The sequence below is a fragment of the Oculina patagonica genome, chromosome 14, assembly GCF_052425735.1.
Source record: "Oculina patagonica isolate OP01 chromosome 14, crgOcupat, whole genome shotgun sequence".
NCBI classification, from domain to species: Eukaryota; Metazoa; Cnidaria; class Anthozoa; order Scleractinia; family Oculinidae; genus Oculina; species Oculina patagonica.
The window spans coordinates 19,412,437-19,432,113 of record NC_135771.1 but is presented as its reverse complement, the minus strand read 5'-3'; the positions used below and the strand labels follow the sequence as shown (position 1 = coordinate 19,432,113).

The following is a 19,677-nucleotide window of genomic DNA, read 5'->3' as shown; positions in this document are numbered from 1 at the left end:
CCACATAATGCGATATTTTGTGTAAATTAGCGTTTCTGATTACCAGAAGACATAGGAGTTACAGGTCAGCGTTGTTTGCCTAGGGGTTTCGTTAACGCTACCGATCATAATATTTTCCCGGAGTCCCTTCGCCCGTTCCCTTCCTCCTTGTATGTCCGAGGGATTTTTATTTAAGGGGTATAGGACGTGGCAGTGTTGGGATAAACACACCCCTTTTCACTCGATTTTAATCCTGATAAGATAAATTCGATTTGACTTGAAATAGCGGTTAACTTTTGAGGTTTCTTACTTGAAATGCAATCTTGTTCGCAAGCAGGCCGCTGACCAGTAAAGCAAACGGCTCTGGAAACACGAACGCTTCCATTGCAAAAGCCAAACTCTTGTTTCTTGAAAATGGCGGGGTTTAACCCAGTGAGCGAATTCTGTTCTGAATGAAGGCTGTCGTAAGTTGATGCCAGCAGTTGTATCAGTTGCACTTCACAGTTCACTTTTTTACATTGATTACCCATTAAAAACACCAAGAAATAACAACAGAAAGCACAAAAATATCTTTTACTTTTTGCCAGCATCTTGGATGAAAAACGTTTATACCTTAAAGCAGTTACATACCTAAACATACCTTAAATAAATGGAAATTTCGTGACAAATCATAATAATACAACATCAACTCTTTATAAAGTAGCGTTTCCATCATTAAAATGTTTGGAGATCATAAAAAAATACATTATAGCATAATTGAAAACTAAGGATCATTTGGTGAAAAAATCTTTTACATGAAGGTTTGAACACTAAGATTAATCGAATTGTTCACATGAATGTACGCTCTCTCTCTTGTGTGTCTTGTATTTTTCACCGTAATGACGGATCTGTTGATACAAAAAGAATACTTTGGTTATTGATCGGGATTATAAACGTTTAATCGTTAAAATTGCTAGAGAAAATCTCAGTTCTAGTTACATTCGGTGTTCCTATCGAGTATTAAACAGACACAGCAATAGAAAATAGTCCATCAATCAATCGATCAATTAATCAATCAATACGTTAGTCAGTCAGTCAGTCAAATAATCAATTGATCGATCGAACTACTTTATAAATTAATTAACCTGGCTCTCCGGGTTGGGGGTTAGGCGCATGGCTAACAACCCTGTCCTTATTGCTACCGTTAACCTATAGAAGAGTTACCTCTTCGTAAGCCCAAAATCTTTTAAAAGTTCCCTGGAATAAATGAATTGCGCAAAAAATACTTTTGTAAGATCGAGGGGTAGCTGAAAAGTAGTACAGTGGAACCCCGATATAACGATCCTCGATATAACGATATTCCCGATATAACGATGAATATTCTATGTCCCGGCAAAAGTTACAGTAAAATTTATGGGACAAAACCCCGATAAAACGATCTTCGATATAACGATATTCCCGATATAACGATGAGAATTTAGCGTACCGAACGGAAAATCTTCCCCGATATAGGGATATTATCAGTACACAGTCACAATTTAAGCAAAACATCGAACTTAATCCAGTAGCATAACAATAATCGAGTAATCTCTAACGTTTCTGATAACAGCTTTGTACGATGGTATACAAAAATGATACTTTATTCTAAACCTCTGTATCCAGTGAAAAAGTACATGTTAGTTTTACCCCGATAAAACGATATTTTCGGCTATTACACGGCCATATCGTTATATCGGGAATTTCAATATAACGATACCTCGATATAACATATCGTTATATTGGGGTTCCACTGTAGCATGAGAAGGAGAAAGACAAATTTAAGAGTACAGAAAACTACGAGAAGAAAAAGAGAAAAATTTTGAAAACAAGAGGAGGGATTAATAAAGCTTAATGTTCTCGAAGTAGCCCTTAGACGTCCGAAGCTTTAACTCATTCAGAGGGTAAACTCGAAGTAAACGCTGCCTTACCTTTTGAGTTAAATTATATTGGTCAGCGGTAACCTGCCGCGACTCCTCCTTTGCGATAGTCTGCTAGTGCCAGTAGCTCTCCGTTATCTTCTCGTACAACAAGCTGGACCACGCCCATTATTTGCTGTGGAGTTCCTAATTAATAATAAGAACATTTAAACAAACTGAGGTTTCCTTGGCATTTCACCTGATATAGTCGTCTGTTTTTACTTAATTTATCATAAGTTATAGCATAATTGAGTGGCTGAATATTGGCACACTCGTAATCTGTTTGGCTACTTGAAAATTATTCCATGAGCGCGCGTTGGATATGACATGGCAGATAGCCAACGAGGCGCGTAGCGCCAGGTTGACTATAACGATTTCATATCCAACAAGAGCGAGTGGAATAATTGTTTTGCTAAAGGCAACAAAAGAATTGCAATATTTGAGCTCCCCAGCTGTTTTCGTTGACGCGTATCGGCTACCATATTTGCGGTCAATGGTATATGAGCTCATATACCATTGCCTGTTAACCAATCAAAACCCAGGAATTGTAATATACCATTGCTAGTTTTTAATAAAAATGGATAGATGCCTATCAGAGCGCGTATGCGGTTTTTAGTGCATTATGCACGGTAAGTCGGTAATGATAAAACCGTCTTTAAATAAGATTTATCGATCTTCCATTTTAAAAAGAGGAAACCACTGGGTTATTCTAAAAACAATTATACAGCTCGCTCTCGATTGTTATCGACTTTTCTAGTTGACTAAAGGCTTCACCCCTCGCTAACTATCAGCCGATAGAAACCTCGAGCTTTCCGTGTAATTGTTAAAAAGTAATTTAACGATAGAACAAGCAATCAAAGTTGCAGATTTGCAGTATCGACGGCAGTAGACCAGAGCCAGGTTCTTGAAAATACGATTAACATTAAGGTTTTATGTTCATATTTTCTGTCCTCCAGTTTTAACGTCGACTAATCTCAAACTCCACGTCACCCTCGTCCTGAGGGTCTTTCTCTCTCTTTTGGGAACGAGGTTGACTCCACGAAAGCACTAAAAACGCTTTCATACTAGAGAAATTTTAATTTTAATTTTTCTTTAAAAACCCTCGATCGACTTTTAACCCACTTTCAAAAACCCGACCCAGGGCTATTTTCGACTTATTAAAGATGATTTCCAGTCCGTACTGCACAGAATCAGGGTTTGTTTTCATTTTTGTTTTGAATTCGTTGAAACGTTACACTTCGGTGATAGCGTACATGAAGTTTTTTAGTTCGCCATTTCGGATCGTTTCGTTCAAGAATTCACGATGAGCTAAAATGTCCGTTTGAAATACCGTCGAGCTTCTTTTACTCGTTATTATTGTTTTGCAAGGATATCTGGCGTTAATAATGAAGAAAAAGGTAAGTTTTGTCCCGGAATTTTTATTTTTGCTAGTAAACATTCTTCTGTTTGTGAGACTCACAAACATTGCAGGCGGAGATTGCGCAGTACGGACTGGAAATCATCTTTAAAAAACGTAAATTGAATCGGAAAGCAAGGTTTTATTCACCTGTGAATAATGTGGTATCATTTGTGATTCGTTTATGTCCATATCGCTTCAATCCTTTGATGTATTTCTTTGGAAAGTTTGGTTCAACTAAGACCAGGTCTGGAAACAGTTGACTATGAAGACGAGGTTTAGATACAGCGTCCATTAGACTGTCTCCGAACCAATAATAATTCATCAATACCTACAAAAACAAAACGAATATAAATGAAAACGCATTTAAAACCTATTAAGACGGAATCCACCGTAAACCAGTATTATTTATTTAAGTTGGAAAAAAACGAGTACCAGAATGATTTATTTATTTATAACGACTTTATTGCAATCTATTAAGAAGAGAAAGAAAAAAGTAATATTGCAAAAGGGTGTCGGCAGGGAGGAACCCAATCCTCATGTAGAGCCGACCACCTAAATCCTGTTGCATTATTTTCTACCCTTAATAAATGGTAAAGATGTCAGTAAGTAATTATCCGTGATAACACCAACAACACTTTTTTTTATCAGAGCCTGAAAAAATGAATTTCAAAGTTCACAAGAACCATGTAAACTGTAGGTAAAATCGCACGTATAGCAATTTTCTCCGGACCTAGAACATGACTACGCGTGAACTGTAGCAGCTCTTGTAAGCTTGCAATTCAACTGGTTCTCTAGTGTAAGTTGCTTTTTTGCGGGGCATTGTTCCTGTTGTTTGTTCTCGATTGTTGTGTTGTTCTCTTTTGAAGGGTAGCAAGCCATTCATGTGAGACCTTGCGCGGACCTAGCGCGAACCAAATTTCTTATCGCACGGCTCCTACTCAGTCAATAAGTGCCGTTTATATTTACCTGTGACAAAGCTGTTGCGATATATTTTCCGCCAGCAGCCCCGATAACCATTCTAACGTTTCCAGCTTCATCTAAGATGATAGAGGGTGACGCAAGGGACATTGGCCGCTTACGAGGCTTAAGCGAATCGGTTTCTAAATTGAATTCATTAACCCACAAGTTCACCGCATCCCAAAGTTGATCGTTGTAGATTATTCCGAGCTCCATGCTGCGTATTTTTGATCCAAAACTGTAACAGAAAGCAAAAGAGCTTATGAGTTTATTGCCATAATTAAACTTAATCCACTTGAAGAACTGCTCAATAGCTTTCCTTAAAATGGTCGCACACTAGGATTTTATCCACAGACTTAAAAAAGTTACAACCACCTTGAACGGCATATATAAAAGAAAAGCACATAAAAGTACTACACAACAGCTTTCGTTTGACGGAATGGTCACACACTAGGGTTTCATCCGCAGTTTAAAAGTTAGAACCCTTTGTACAGCATCATAAACAGTACCACATGAAAGTACTACTCGATAGCTTTTATTTGTATGGTCACAGACTAGGGTTTCATCCACAGACTTAAAGTGTTACTATGATTATTTATCGGAAATAAACGTTAAAATAAAACGACTTCTGATGTTCGTAATGGATTGAAAATTGGTAAGGTGAGTAAGAGAGTCTTATTGTTCACGAAAATGTAAAAAAATGGAAATCGAAAATTTGATCATAGTAGCACTTTAAAAGCTAGAGCCTCGTACTGCATAAAACATTACATTCACTAGGGTTTAATCTATAGTTTTAAAAGTTAGAACGACCTTCATGAACAGCATCATAAGCAGTACCACATGAAAGTACTGCTCAATAGCTGGTCACACATAATTAGGGTTTCATCTGCAATTCCAAAAGTTAAGGAACCGCTTATGTGACGTCACTAACCCTCTCTCTATGTTATCACTCAGTTTATTTTACTTACTATTTGTTGATTGATGTTGTCAAGGAGACAGCATTTCCTTCTTCATCTAGTACAGACAAGTGAGTCGTGCCGTCTGTCACATCAATGTGGTAGTTTATAGGACCGTAATAGTTATAGTGGTGGTGCTTATTGTCAATCTTTTGGCGGAGATTCTCGCCTTCTTCAGGATCCAACATTTCTCTTACCACCTGTTCAAGAACAAATTTACAGATGACTCATCACTCAGTCATCAGCGCCAAAATTTAACTCCAGTTTCTGTGTAAGTAAAAGCAACCAGGACTGTATATATTCTTCATTCTTAGTTGGGATGGTAGTCCAAAGCAGGTTGCTTCCCCCCCCCCCCCCACCCACCCCCTCCACACGACGGATAATTTAACATGTTTGTCAGGTTACCCAACCAGTTCGCCAATTTTCATTTATTCTCCTGGCCCCAGTTGTTCAAAAGGTGGATAATGCTATCCAGGGATAAATAACTATCTAGTGGTAAGCGTTGACAAACACTGGATAGGGATTTATCCACTGAGTAGCGTTATCCATCTTACCAACAACCGGGACCAGTTAAATACGTAGTGGATACGTGTTAACAAAACAAACTATTCTATCAACTGGATAGTGAATTATCTGGCCCCAGTTGTTCAACGGGTGGATAACGCTATTCACCGAATAAATCACTATCCAATGGATAAGTGTCGATAAACATACTACACTGTCCACTGGATACTGGTTTATCTAGTGGGTAGCGGTATCTACCCTTTGAACAACCAGGGCCTGGTGGATAGCGTGATTCACCTTCTGAACAATCGCGGCCTCAGGGCCGTACCTAGGTTATTTTGTCTGCGGGGGCAAACTCCGCTAAATTCCGTTGCGGGGGCAAACTCCAATATAGCTACAAGAAATAGCCCTGCAAAATCAAGCACTTTTTTAGAAATATAGTTTTCCTGGCAGGGGCAGCTGCCCCTCTGCCCCCTCCCCCGCTAGGTACGACCCTGGGCCTGGCGGAGAGAGGCATTGTGAGAGTTAAGTGTCTCGCCCAAGGACACAACACAATGACCTCGGCCAGGGCTTGAACCCAGAACACTCGATTCGGAGTCCATGCCAGCGCGCTAAAGCTAACTGTACCTCCCACTCTTCGCAATGCTAGGCTTAGTTTTAACTGCTTACCTCATCGCCTTTATCACTGTAGTTAGGATCTGTAAGGTATGTCTCTCTTGCAGCAACAAAGTTGAATGCTTCAATCATGCGGTGATACGTCAGAACCGGGCGCTTTTTTATATCCTCTTTGCTAAATTTGAATCCTGTTCAGGGGGACAAAAATGTCAATATTCAAACAAAAACATTACAAAAAAGATGCTTTTCAAATCACTTACAAACTACAGAAACTGATCTTTACTTCGGTGGGAAAATATATTAGTTTGTTACGCTACATTTCAAAGAGTTCGGCTACAATATATTTACTCTTTTTGTGTGATGTGCCAAATTATCTTCTAATAAAAAATAAGTACGTCGAGTGTTCTCGTTTAAAACAAAGCCTTTGCTTTACTTTACTATACTTTACTCTACTTTTCTTTTCTTTACTCTACTAGTATTCTCTACTCTACTCTACTCTACTCTACTCTACTCTACTCTACTCTACTCTACTCTACTCTACTCTACTCTACTCTACTCTACTCTACTCTACTCTACTCTACTCTACTCTACTCTACTCTACTCTACTCTACTCTACTCTACTCTACTCTACTCTACTTTACTTTAGTTTACTTTACTTTACTTTACTTTACTTTACTGACTTGACTTTACACAATTCATTGATCTCATGTATATTTTTCACACAGTGAAAACTGACATTTACTGACTCAACTAAACTGATGTCAAAATCAAACTCACCTTTAAGAATATTCAAAATGTCGATCAAGGCCACGCCCCCTGCAGGGGGTGGGACAGTCAGAATTTTGTATCCTTCCACCCCAGGAAGGGAGGTCTCTAGTGCTTTGACTTCGCTGGCATTGTAGTTTTTTAAATCCTCGACGGTAATTTTCGAACCAACGGATCTCAAGTCTTTTACAATCTGTCGAGGTCAGTAAAAATTTAGTAAATTCCTCAGTTTCTAGAATGCTAGGCATTCGCATTTAGGGGAACAAGTTAGTTTCTTTGCTCAGAATCCAATTTCGTTTTCAGGTTATTGTTTGGGAAAAGAGATCTGGAAACGAAATAAGTTAAAATGTCTTTCCCCATGGTTGTCTGAGCCTGCGTTTTTTTATAGGAGAAGTTGCTAAGCAACAGATCTATACTATTGTAAAAAGGCAAAAGGCGCTTATTTCCTCTGTGCTCGCTACTATTCAGTTGATTGCACGACTGATTTTGTTAACATAGCGGCGATTATTAGTTGAGTATAGATTATTTTGATTGCTTTGGTTTAAAAAAAAACCGTTCTACGCACTGGATAACGGCAGTTTATGCGATTGAAATGCTATTTCCACAATTTTAGCTTCATTCTTTTACACTTCATGTACTCAGTGCTGTTGCATTCCACATAACTAAATTTTCGATCTTATGTTGCTTTCAAACGACTAGAGTTCAAACCCGAGAGTCAACTAAATTATAAGTTTTAATTTTAACTTGGGAAAAGGTTTCATACCTGTTTGGCCATTTCTCCTGTGTAGAAAATATCAGCGGATCCAGAATCAGCTATCTTTTGAAGAGTTTTTCCATATTTTGTTCTCTTTATAATGTCGCCATCTTTGATAAATTGACCATTCGGCTTGAATAACTCACTGTATTGAAAAGACACCGTGTTATTTATTTAGAGTGATTTTGTTTTCAAGACGCTCTTCCAGTGCGTTCTTACTAATCAAAATAAAATAGGGTTTTTGCGGTACACCATTGCGTTTGTCGAATGAGAACTCAAAAGTAATCTTGCGAAATGAAGCGAGCTTTTATATTTGTCTGACGGTGTGTCTCCACGCAAATTTAGCCTCTCTCGCCCAGCTCAAAAGATCTTAAAAGGAGAAAAACACCCATGCGAGTGACTTTTCTGTCGATTGGAAAGCATTGTTTTGTATCATTTTCCAACTCAATCCGGATTGAGTTGGAAAATGATGCACTGCTTTCCAAATCGACAAGAAAGTCACTCGAGGGGTATTTTTCTCTTTTGAGCTGGGCGCGAGAGGCTAAATTTGCTTGAAGACAAGTTCGATTCATCATTCGCAAGATTACTTTTGCGCCGTTCTCCTTCGACAAACGCAATGATGTACTATACTGCAAAACTCTGTTACGGTCCGTCATTTAGACTATCGCGTGATCAAGCTTAACGATAGGAACGTTTTGTTCAAGTTTTCTAACTTTCTTTCGAAAGTACCAAATAAAGGGTTTCACAACAATATAAACTTCATTATTAGCGCTAAACTAAACAAAACAAATGAATCAGGCTATTCGAGGAAAATTTCACGTTTTTATCAGCCTCTTCGACAACGACATTGGGCGTCATTTTGAACGTTATCCAAGCGAAACGTGACGTCATACTGGAAGCTGTAATTGAACCAATGACCCTGGGTACCAGAGGCTTTTTCATGCGCGGTTTCTGGTTAATTTCAGTCAAGTCAAAGTATTCCGCCGCGCGCGAGAAAAATCCTCTTGCACCCAGGCTACGCTCCTTCCTGCTTGTGTTACTCACCTTAATCCGGGATCATTTGTAACATTAGGCGCATTCTTTTCCACTGCACCTAATAAGGCAGGAGTCGCTGGAAATCCTTTAGTAGCGATCTCAATAGCAGGTTGGAACAAATCTTTCCAGGGTAGTTTGCCATAGTTTTTCCACGCCATCTCAAATCCTCGCAGTTCACCAGGCACTCCGATAAATTCTCCTTCTCCGGGGACTCTGGTCTTTGTTTCTTGAAAATTGCAAAACAATAGCTATATCATGACAGTGATACTCGGAAAACCGTGAACACCATAAAACGCATCGAGAACGCTTAATGTCATCAAATCAAAAGCGACATTGAACCGCAAGGAAATATCACAATGATATCACAAGACGGAGGACGGGGATAAAGTTTCAGTAGGGGGGGGGGGGGGGTGAAGGAGGACGGGTATAAGGTTTCATTAGGGGGGAGTGAAGAAGGACGGGGATAAGTTTCAGTAGGGGGGGGTGAAGGAGGACGGGGATAAGTTTCAGTGGGGGGGTGAAGGAGGACGGGGATATGGTTTTCGTAGGGGGGAGTGAAGGAGGACAGGGATGAGGTTTCAGTAGGGGGGGGCGGGAGTGAAATTTATTACTGTGAAATAAAGAAGCTAAGATGTTGAAATGAACGAAATGATCCTCGCAGTGTGTTAGCAATTTAAGTAGTTGCATTTTTAGTGTGAATTTTAGTGTAAAAATGCAATTGCTTAAATTACTAACACACTGCAAGTATCATTTCATTCATTTCATCATTTTTCCGCAGTTTACATATATGTCTTTTATATAGTATTCACTTTGTCAAGCTAAGATGCATTACTACATAAGCTGAATGCAGGAACCACCATCTAAATTTTAGTCGTCAAGGAGATCCTGAATATAAAGCCAAAATATAGAAGAGTAAAATAAACGAAAAATCTCCACGTTGATTGTTCTCTCCGCTGCTCTTACCTCTCTCTTTCCATTCATACATCAGATGTTGAATATCTCTCATTGAATCCGCTCTTTGAAGCGCTGCTACAGTTTCTCTAAAATTGATCGCCTTTGTCTTTCCTGCAAGTAATTTAACGAATAAGTATATTCAGATGAATATTGGGTGTAAAAAATGAAAATCAAGCATGCCTGAACACAGTCAAAGATATTCGCTTGGGGGGATTGGCTTGCAGTAATGTAGTAAAAGCTAGTAAACTTTATTCTGCTTTTTGTGAAAGAAGATGTAATTTAAAATAGTTAGAAGGCATTATAGGAACAACGTACAATGAAGATGAGGACCTGATACTGACAATGTCGCTGAGATTATTTTCTGTAAGCGCGGCCATGAGCGCATTTAGCTTAAGCTGTGCCTTGCGAGATACGACACACAGGTTCAGTGCTTTCGATTAGCACTTCGATGAGTTTTTAAATTTTAATAAACATTTCTATTGCCCAATGTAGTGAATCGTGAGACACATTAACTCGTACCCAGCCACTATTTTCTGGTTGGAAAAATGGACGATCTAGGGGGGAGGGGGGGTACCTTAGGGGGTCTGGAGTGAGATCAATTACGCGGCGCATGGGGCGCTCTGGGAAACTATATGTCCATATTTATCAAGGGAGACAAAAGCGGGAGACAAGCGCTATAACTCAACATTGGCTTTTTCCACAAATTTTATGATATTGTTGAAAATAAATGGTAAGCTTATGCCATTCAGGTTTCTTTCAAACGGAAATGCAATCCATAGCACATGATCAGGGACTTTTGAAGCGTGACCTATTGAATTATGACCAGTGCGGTGTAGCGTGACCTGTCAGGTACCTTTACTTGTGTTTAGCACCAGTCTCTTCACACAGGCCCCTTGCTCAAGCTTCTTTATTTATTTGTTTACCCTTTCACTTCTAGATACAAAGCCTGAGTAAACTGATGTGGTTGTATTTAACTTTTCACTCTATGTATGAGACCCTAGTGTGTGACAATGAATGAAAGCTTTTGAGCAGTTCTGTCATGTGGTACATATATCTTATTAACCACGCGCGAGGGCCGTACTGGGCGAATATTGGCCCGAGGTCTTGACAGTACGGATCGAGCGCAGCGAGGTCCGTACAAAAAAGACCGAGGGCCAATATTCGCCCAGTACGGTCCCGAGCAGGCTTGGTTAATAAGAGATTTATTACACGACTGGAAACTTTGTGTAGTGAGAATTGCTACCCAGTAGATGTCGTGGAAAACAATGTGCGGCAAAACTTTTACGCGCGCTAAAGAAGTTATATATATTTCTGTGTAAGCCGGGTCATTTCATTTTCAAAGCAATAAAAACTCGGAAAAAATTTTGCAAAAAACAAATATTGCAAAAATCTTGCGCTAAATCGCCCGGGAATTAGCGCGGGATCATCCGGGACAAAACCCGGTCCGATACTTGGAAAATATCGGCCCTCGCGAGACCGGAAATAAAGTAATCTGATTGGCTGATTTAGTTATTGGCCCTCGGACCGCCTTAGTCGTGTAATAATGTTTGTTATGCTGTACAAGGTGGTTTTGACTTTTAAATCTGTGGATGAAACCTTAGTGTGTGACCATCCAAACGAAAGTTATTGAGCAGTACTTTTGTGTGATACTGTTAATTATGCTGTACACGGTAGTTCCAACTTTAAAGTCTGTGGATGAAACCTTAGTGTGTGACAATTCAAATGAAAGCTATTGAGCAGTACTTTCGTGTACATGTGGTACTGTTTATTATGCCGTACAAGGTAGTTCTAACTTTTAACTTTAAATCTTTAGATAAAACCCTTGTGTGTGACCATTCGAATGAAAGCTATTGAGCAGTACGTTCATTCACAAAACTCCAAACTCGTTTGTGTTTGTTCTTCGAGAAAAACAATTAAAAACTTGAAGTATCTTGGGTGCTCTACGGCAAGTGTAGAGGATTCGTGCAACATTGTAAGTATAAAGCAAAATACCTGATTTCTTGTCATAAATTATCATAAATCCTCCTCCGCCTATCCCAGCTGAATGTGCATTCACAACACCAACACACAGAGCAGTAGCAATGGCGGCGTCTACAGCGTTCCCTTTTTGATCTTTCAGAACTTTCGCGCCATATTCTGAACACTTTTTGTAATCTGCTGACACGGCCGCCGTTTTAAACTCGAGAGGAGGGACAGGTTTTCCTAGAGGTGGACTGAAAAAAAAATGGAAATTTCAAGGTTGGTCTCAAACAGTTTTATGTTACATTTTTTTTTTTTTTAATTTATGCTCTTTATTTGACAAAAAAACTATTATTACAACACATACAATAACACTACAGCTTATAACGTTAATAGAACCTAAAAAGACAAAATGAAAAATAAATAAAGGAATAAATAAGCGTCTAACAAATTACTGATTACTACACTAATTACACTTTTGAAAAACACATTAAGCAATTACAATATGCATCAATTCATAGAAAAGAAACCGATAGACCGGAGTATCTAAGCTTAACTAGTTAAAAAAGGTACAACCTTCTCCCATTTTGACAGGTGTATTAATAGTTTATCTCTTTTAGTGGCTATTATCTTTTCAATTTCTATAATGCGCTGCACACGCAGCTGAAACAATGAAAACATTGGTGAGAGCTTCTTTTGTCTACAATAAAATACTGTTTGTTTCCCTAAGATTAGAAGGTGATTAACTAGCTTACAATCGTCGTTATTTCCTGTTATTCCGAGCATTATTTCTTGGCCAGTTGGTCGATTAAGAACAATGCCTAGGGAATTAACCCAAGCGGTGAAAGCTTCCCAGAATGATTTCACATATTCACAGTCCACGAAAAGGTGCTCAAGGGTTTCGCTCTCCAAGTCACAAAAGGTGCAAAGTGGAGTGGCGGATATTTTCATCTTAAAAAGAGATGAATTGGTGAAAAGAATTCTGTGAAGTATTTTGAGTTGAAACGCTCTAGTTCTCGTATCAAGTGTCGAGTTGAACGGAATTTTATAGATATTTGCCCAGTCCAAATTGTTTTCGGAAAAGATAGCTGTAAACTTGGCTTTGCTTGTTGGCTCTGTTGTTCTCTTGGTCACAAGTTTTTTGTATATTTGTTTACTAGTTAAAGCTTGAATTTCAAACACATTATTTTCATCAAGCTTGACACGTATCTGATCGGAACAAAGATTCCTTGGCTGTGTAGGTTGAGAAAATGAACCGATATTGCCCGCCTTAATCATCCTTCGCCACTCGCCAGGAAGGGAGTGAACGATTCCCAACCAAAGAAAGTAATTAGCCGTTGTTAATGTTGTTTCTTTCTGCTTCAACTCATTGTTGAAGTTTTATGTTACATACAATATACAGTCATTTCCAGTCTATTCAAAACGGAAACACGGCACGTACAAACATACTTTGGTATTTTAAACAAGAAGGGAAGAAAAATAACCCAATTTGTTAGAACGGTGAATTTTTACTGATGGATCGAAAAAGTTGTTTTAAATATCTTCGTTCCAAATTCTCATATTTGACACTGTTATGGTTAAGGTGGTGTTATACGAGACGACTTTTAACAACGATTTTTAATGGCGATTTTTAATCAATGTACACGGGACAACATTAATGTGGCAACGGTTTGTATCACGAGAAGATTTCTAACGCAACGAAGGTTCAAAAACCTACAACATGTTCCCGCAACAAAATGTTGCGTTACAGTGAGAACACGAAAAACGTTAACGGTTTCATCGTACTTTGAAAAAGGAAGTAGAGGAAATAGTCGACAAATAGCTTCATCTCTGTTCATTTGTTTATGTTTCTTGCAGTTTGAGCTATCATTCGATGATTTTCTGAAGAAATTTACAGATGCAAGAAAGAGTAAAGTGTTCACGGTTTTCTGGTTCCGATTGTAAAAATCGTTCAGCGCGCTATGTTACACAATATTGATTTTTAACGGAACAATGTTAAAAATCGCCTCTTTATACATCAATTTTAGAGCACTATCAAAAGTTGCCATAAGAATTAAAAAAGAAACTGTTATCGTATTAACCCCGACAAAATCTTGGGGGTGACTCTGTGCTATGGTCTAGAATCTATACTGTCACGGAAAACCTGTCGTGAGTTAACTGGCGGTACGGACTCGAGCCAATTAGCTTCTCCAGATTGTTGGAAGTTAAAACAGACTTTTCCTTATATAAAAGTTAAAATTCTTCAGAAATTTTCGAGGCTCACTTCTACTCAAATGTCTCATTGTTTCAAAAACTGTCGTACTTTAAATTACGGAAAAAATATTCTTCTAGATGTGGATCGTTTTCTCCGCTTTCTTCTCGTTGGCAAATAACCACCGAGTAGAAAATGTCGGAATTTCTCTCGTCTCGCCAGCAATAATGATAAGCTAAACTGAAATTCTGGGTCACTCTCAGTTTGCCTTCACAAGTTTTCACTGATCAGCAAAACACATGCAAACAATTTAAAATTCTTCTTGTTTTAAGACCACTTGCAATGTTTAACATTGATCTCTGATAAATAGCACCACCTTTCGACACTTTCACAACTTTTCTTTGTGGCTATTCTTCCTAACCATACACTTATTCGACTTAATTCCGAGTCTCTAGCAGTGATAGAGATTCGCAGAAGTTAGTAAAAAGTTAGTAGATTCACAGAAGTTAGTAAAAAACGCAACATTATGATTTTGTAAATATTATAAATGTATCTAGCTCAACTTATACGAGTCATAAAACACGGATCAAATATAAATCAAGAAACAACCAAATAATGACTCTAGCTTACAAGAAAACACTTATTATCAGGCATAAAACTCTCTCTAAAATTAAAACATTTCCCCTATCAAATTTTCAGCCTTTCAAAAGTGAAAGAATTTTTTAATCACATAAAAGACCTGTCGTATCGTGTTACGAATATGTCACTAAATTCGTTTTTTTAAACAACTCTCCGAAACACAAATACTTAGTGAAAATATTTACCAAACATATAAACATATGTTTGAAAACTCTTTATAACCTACCTTCTTTTTTGAAGTTGTGGTTTTTGCTGTGGCGTGATTATTTGATTTATAGCTTCGTGTATCTGTTTGCCAAAGCCAGTGATATACATGACGCCTCCTAAAGCACATAGCACTGTTAAAACAGCAAATATTTGTTTACACACTGGGCGAGGCTTCTTTCCAGAAGAAGCCGCTTCGGCCATGACGAAAAAAAAATCGAACTCCCTAAAGCTAGGCAGTTAATTCTAATAAGCGGTATTATCTTTTTCTTCTCGAGTTTTTTTTAAGGAATTAAATATTTAAGGTATTTCCACAGGCGTTCACTAAACTGATATTTAACCCGAGTCTTGAACTTAGCCACCTGCGAGATTTTTGGATCGTGTTTAGAAACCGTGAATTTCCGCTTAAGTATTTTCTCTCTTTCTTTTGTTCATAGACACCTAAAATGCGTGAAAATATGAAAACTAAGAACATCCAATAAGGAAGACCTAAGCAAAGAAAATGGTTCAACATTTGAAGAACATTTCTCCAAGAAGCGAAGAAACGGGCTAATTAAAGTCAAAAACAGCAAAATAAATGTGAAATTAACACATTTCTGGCACTCAAAAATCATTGGATGAAATTGAAACAAGCTTTATTTGTTTCAATAGTTTTGTTTAAAGAACCTGAACATTTCACACCTTGGTCGATTGAAAAGGCGACAGTCGTGACGGCCTTATATGAAGTAGCACCTGCTTTGAATTGTTCGAATGGTGTTAGCTTCGGATACGGTTGTTTGCTTCTCCACTTATCTTTGAAGTGGAATGTCGCGAAACCGAATGTGGCCTTGAACTTGGTAAACCTTTAAATCTCTAATCTCCGCACAGGATAATTTGGAATTGAGAAGAGGGAAAATAGACCGAGGAGAGGCTGGGGAGAGGGCTCTAAAGCCTTTCTTCTTTAAATCCTTGTATACTGTATGTAATTTTTACGCTCCGTTTGATTTTTCTTTTGTTTGTTTGAAAAGACCTCTGTGTAGGAGAGAGAGCCGTAAAAGCCAAGCCCCCTCAGGAGCCTCTGGTCCCCTTTGGGGTATAGTATAGCGCCGTAATAAGCGCCCTGAGCGCTTATTAAATCCTTGGACCATTAGAGTGGGCGTTCATTCGAGGCGAGCGTTTATTCGAGGCTGGGCGCTTATTATATTTTCACCATTTTAAGGAAGTAGTGAGTTTATTTTGCAACAAAACAATATATAACAACAAAACGCGAAGATGTGTCAACTGGCAGAATTTTAACTGTTCATTAACAGTTCCTGTCAGGAGCCTGTAAAATACTAAGAAGAGTTAGTCGTTGGCGGGGAAGTCTCTTAGTTAGTACTACTTAGTCAATTTCAATCTCATTGTCACTAAGGTCAATAAGCGAACTCTCCCAATACTCCTCTTGTGCACTCCAGAAAGTTTTTTGGGGGGAAGGGGTGGGTATATTCGAGGCTGGGCGCTTATTAGCTTTTCCTACCTTCAAGGTTGGCACTTATTTGAAGTTGGGCGCTTAATCGAATATATACGGTATTTTTTTTCGCGACCTTTAGTTCACGAGGGAAAAGTAAGTTTCAAAATAGTCTTGAGATAGCGCAAATAAAAAGACTGTCGACAAGGCCGTCGACAAAGCGCCAAATTCCCCGGAGTCTGGGGATAAATTGCAGCCAAGCCTTCTGGCCGAACGCCTGGCCACCAAGTTTTTTCCGACCGAGCAACAAAAATGGCGTCCTTGACTTCAAGAGAAACATGTTTTGGTGATTGTAAAGAAGCCATAAGAAGCCCACGATAAAATTAACGTATTCGAGATGAAGGTGAAATGTTATAAAAACAAAACTCTCGAGGTAGTCATGTAAATTTACTGTTATAGAGTCGTTTTTATGAAGATTGTTTGACAAGTTTGATGTCTGAAAGATCGCCTTCCATGGAATGGCGACTTGAAGCGTTCGAAAACAGACCGTCATTATGGAAACTCATTGAGGAGATTGTGCCTGAAAGTGAGAGACTTGAGATAAAAGAAGCTCTAGGAGAAGATTTGGTAGACGAAACCTTAGATTTGCAAAATGAGGTTAGTAGAAAAACGTCTTTTATTTCAAAGTTGTACATTGTAATAAACATCGTCCGGTGTCAAAAATCGTGCACGAAAATTAATTATTTTTCTAGCAAGCTTGATAGCAAACAGTCATGAAAATAGCATGTTTGTACATTAAATATCGTAAAAGTGAAGAACAAAGATTTATCGTTCTATTAATTAAATACTTTAAATGTTTGTGGGTGTAGAATGAACTTGTTAGCCTTTTAGAATGAGAAGTTCTGATACATTGTAGTTAAATTTGTGTTTCTTTTATTTATGGCAAAGTAGTTTGTGGTTTTTATTTGACAGGGATGGGGGAGGTAGTATTTTCAGGGGACTTGTTATTGGCATTTTATACTATTGTGCTTTCTGCCATTTTGTTTACCTGTAAAAGTCCAAAAAAGCCCTCCCTCCCCCCTCCCCCTCCATCAAAAAAGGGTAACCCCAGATAACATATATTTAACAACTATTCACCAAAGTGGAGGTGGCTAGTGGTGGATATTTACTGAGGCGCGAAGCAGTGAGGTAAATATCCACCACTAGCCACCGACACTGAGGCGAATAGTTGTTTTGGTACACTGAAGATCTTCAGTGTGGATTTGGGGCCTTGGCATAGACTTACATGTAAGGAGAAAACTTTGGTGTATCTTTGGTGTGGGATGTACATGTACACCGAATGCACCCTGGAATCCATCCAATAATATGTCCCTACAATTATTGTTTCAGTGACCAGTTGCCTTGAACTCTTCCTATTTGCAACTGAAATTTTGTCAGATACAATTTTTTTTTCAAATGCATGTATAAGGCAAACCATTGTTTCCAATAATAACTGCCCTTTCCTTCTCCCCTTCTTCTCCCCCCCTCCCTTCCCCCATAAATAAGCCCACAAAGAAACCCTTAAGAAAAAAAGGTCAAGTAAAATGCAAATTTCCTTTTATCCCACCCCACCCTGAAAGCTCATTTTATAATTAATCTGAAGAACTTCTGATTAGACTATTTCTAGTTGTAGTTTATTATGAAGTGCTGATGAAGGTTTCCAGGGGTCCACAAGAAGGGTCAGATTGGGTCTAGAATGAGGGTCAGTGTTTTGTACTGATCGACCCCTAATAAGAGAATGTTTTCATGTGCTCAGAAATTGTTTAAGAAAAACTGTGGAAACATGAGCCAGTTTAGGCAAACGTTTCTCAGTTATTTGAAGTTTTTTCAGTTTTATGGATTTTAAGAGCAATTTTCAGAAAACATTTGAATGTACCGTAAAGTTCCGTGTATAAGCCGCACCTTTTTCCTCTAAATTCAAGTCAAAAATCGGGGGTGCGGCTTATCTACGGAAACATCTCTGGTTGGAGTTCTCAAAGGCCTAATTAATATTCATAAAAAACTTCTCAAGACGTCATGAAAACTTTGTTGTTGTTCACTACCTTTTAGTTCCTCTGCAAAGCTGTTTGCAGTGAAGCGTGCCAGTCACTTCGAATCATGTCTTTCCGCCGTGTGCGAGAAGGCACCAAGATAAACGCAAATACTCACAAGGCAAATTGCTGACCGCTTCGGTTTTTTATTGACCTTCACAGCAAATACATCTGCTGGATTAACAAACTCTTATTCTGCATGAAGTTTTAATCCTGTTGCGGGTAGCAGTTTCCAAGAATCTTGAAATAAAAACGTGGTTTCTTCCGAAGTAAATGCCGCCATGTTTGTTTTTAATGCCCAGACTCCTCTCTACAATTTAGAGCTTGGCTACTAAGCATTCATCATTCGCGAACGATTCGAACGAATTTCAAGTGTTTCAGGAGTGTTTAGAAGTGATAATCTCGAAAAAATGATATCAAGAGAGCATCCAAGTTTAAGATATTGTGAACTCAAACTAAAAAGGAGGTATGACAAGTGAAATTTAGCTTTCGTAAGTCTTAATTTATATTAAACATTGCAACAACCACCGTGTCACTGTCTCGAAACTGTGCTTGTTTGCCCTTGATTGTTTTATACCAATAGAACTTCACTTGAACTTCAAACTTTATGGTCTGTATATTTTTTTCCAAAATTTGAGCTTCCAAATCGGGGGTGCGGCTTATCTACGGGTGCGGCTTATACACGGAACTTTACGGTAATCCATAAATTTATGCAGAATGGTGTAATAATAATAATTATTGAGAGTTTTGATTTATTTAATAGCTAATAATTATTGTTGTTGATGTGTTAACGTTTGATTACATTATTGTATAGGCCTCAACCTTGCTTGAAATCTGGCAAGACTACAGAGAGGAAACAGACAAGGAAGAAAGAGGTGACGTGAATGTTTTTGTAAAATTACCATATACTGACTACTTAACAATAAATTATTATCCTGCAAAATTATGTGGAATATTACATGACACTATAGCCTCTGCAGTATCAAGTGATTAGAGTATAAGAAGATATTCTGCAAATTTGAGCAGTTTTATTATTCAACAAAAAATATTTTACAGAAAAAATACTGTGGCTATGCAGCACTTTGCAAGATTTACCGTTAGACAAATCTTGGTATATTTAACATTATTATCCTGTGAAATCACACAGAATATTGCCTGATACTTAGTGGACAAGGCTGTAGACTGAGTCAGTTAGAATCAGACAATATCCCTCAAGATTGAGCAGCATAACTATTTTATTATTTAAAAGATTGTCAAAGAAACACATTTTGCAGCTAGAAAAAATGTGGCTATTAAGCACTTTGCAAGACTTTGGATGAATCTTGGCAACCTACATA

General features: G+C 38.3%; 2 protein-coding genes across 3 annotated transcripts in view; one reads left to right on the top strand and one right to left on the bottom strand.

Annotated features, from left to right (window-relative positions):
* Positions 1-556: 556 nt before the first annotated feature.
* LOC144638739 (glutathione hydrolase 1 proenzyme-like) lies at positions 557-15,117 on the bottom strand. The gene is made up of 12 exons (XM_078497987.1): positions 14,868-15,117; positions 11,845-12,065; positions 9,862-9,963; positions 8,908-9,124; positions 7,873-8,008; positions 7,122-7,302; positions 6,399-6,532; positions 5,238-5,425; positions 4,279-4,507; positions 3,460-3,640; positions 1,926-2,060; positions 557-866 (listed from the first exon to the last, which is right to left on the bottom strand). Exons 1-11 carry the CDS (start codon positions 15,047-15,049, stop codon positions 1,948-1,950), a joined length of 1,884 nt encoding a protein of 627 aa, XP_078354113.1. The 5' UTR covers positions 15,050-15,117; the 3' UTR covers positions 557-866; positions 1,926-1,947.
* Positions 15,118-16,566: 1,449 nt separating this feature from the next.
* The window catches only part of LOC144638416 (coiled-coil domain-containing protein 24-like), a 17,385-nt gene continuing 14,274 nt past the window's right edge, over positions 16,567-19,677 (top strand). For both annotated transcript variants that reach the window (XM_078497613.1, XM_078497612.1), the window contains exons 1-2: positions 16,567-16,928; positions 19,155-19,215. In XM_078497613.1, coding sequence (XP_078353739.1) covers positions 16,764-16,928; positions 19,155-19,215 — 226 coding nt within the window. In that variant the 5' untranslated portion in view covers positions 16,567-16,763. The remainder of the gene's footprint in view (positions 16,929-19,154; positions 19,216-19,677) is intronic.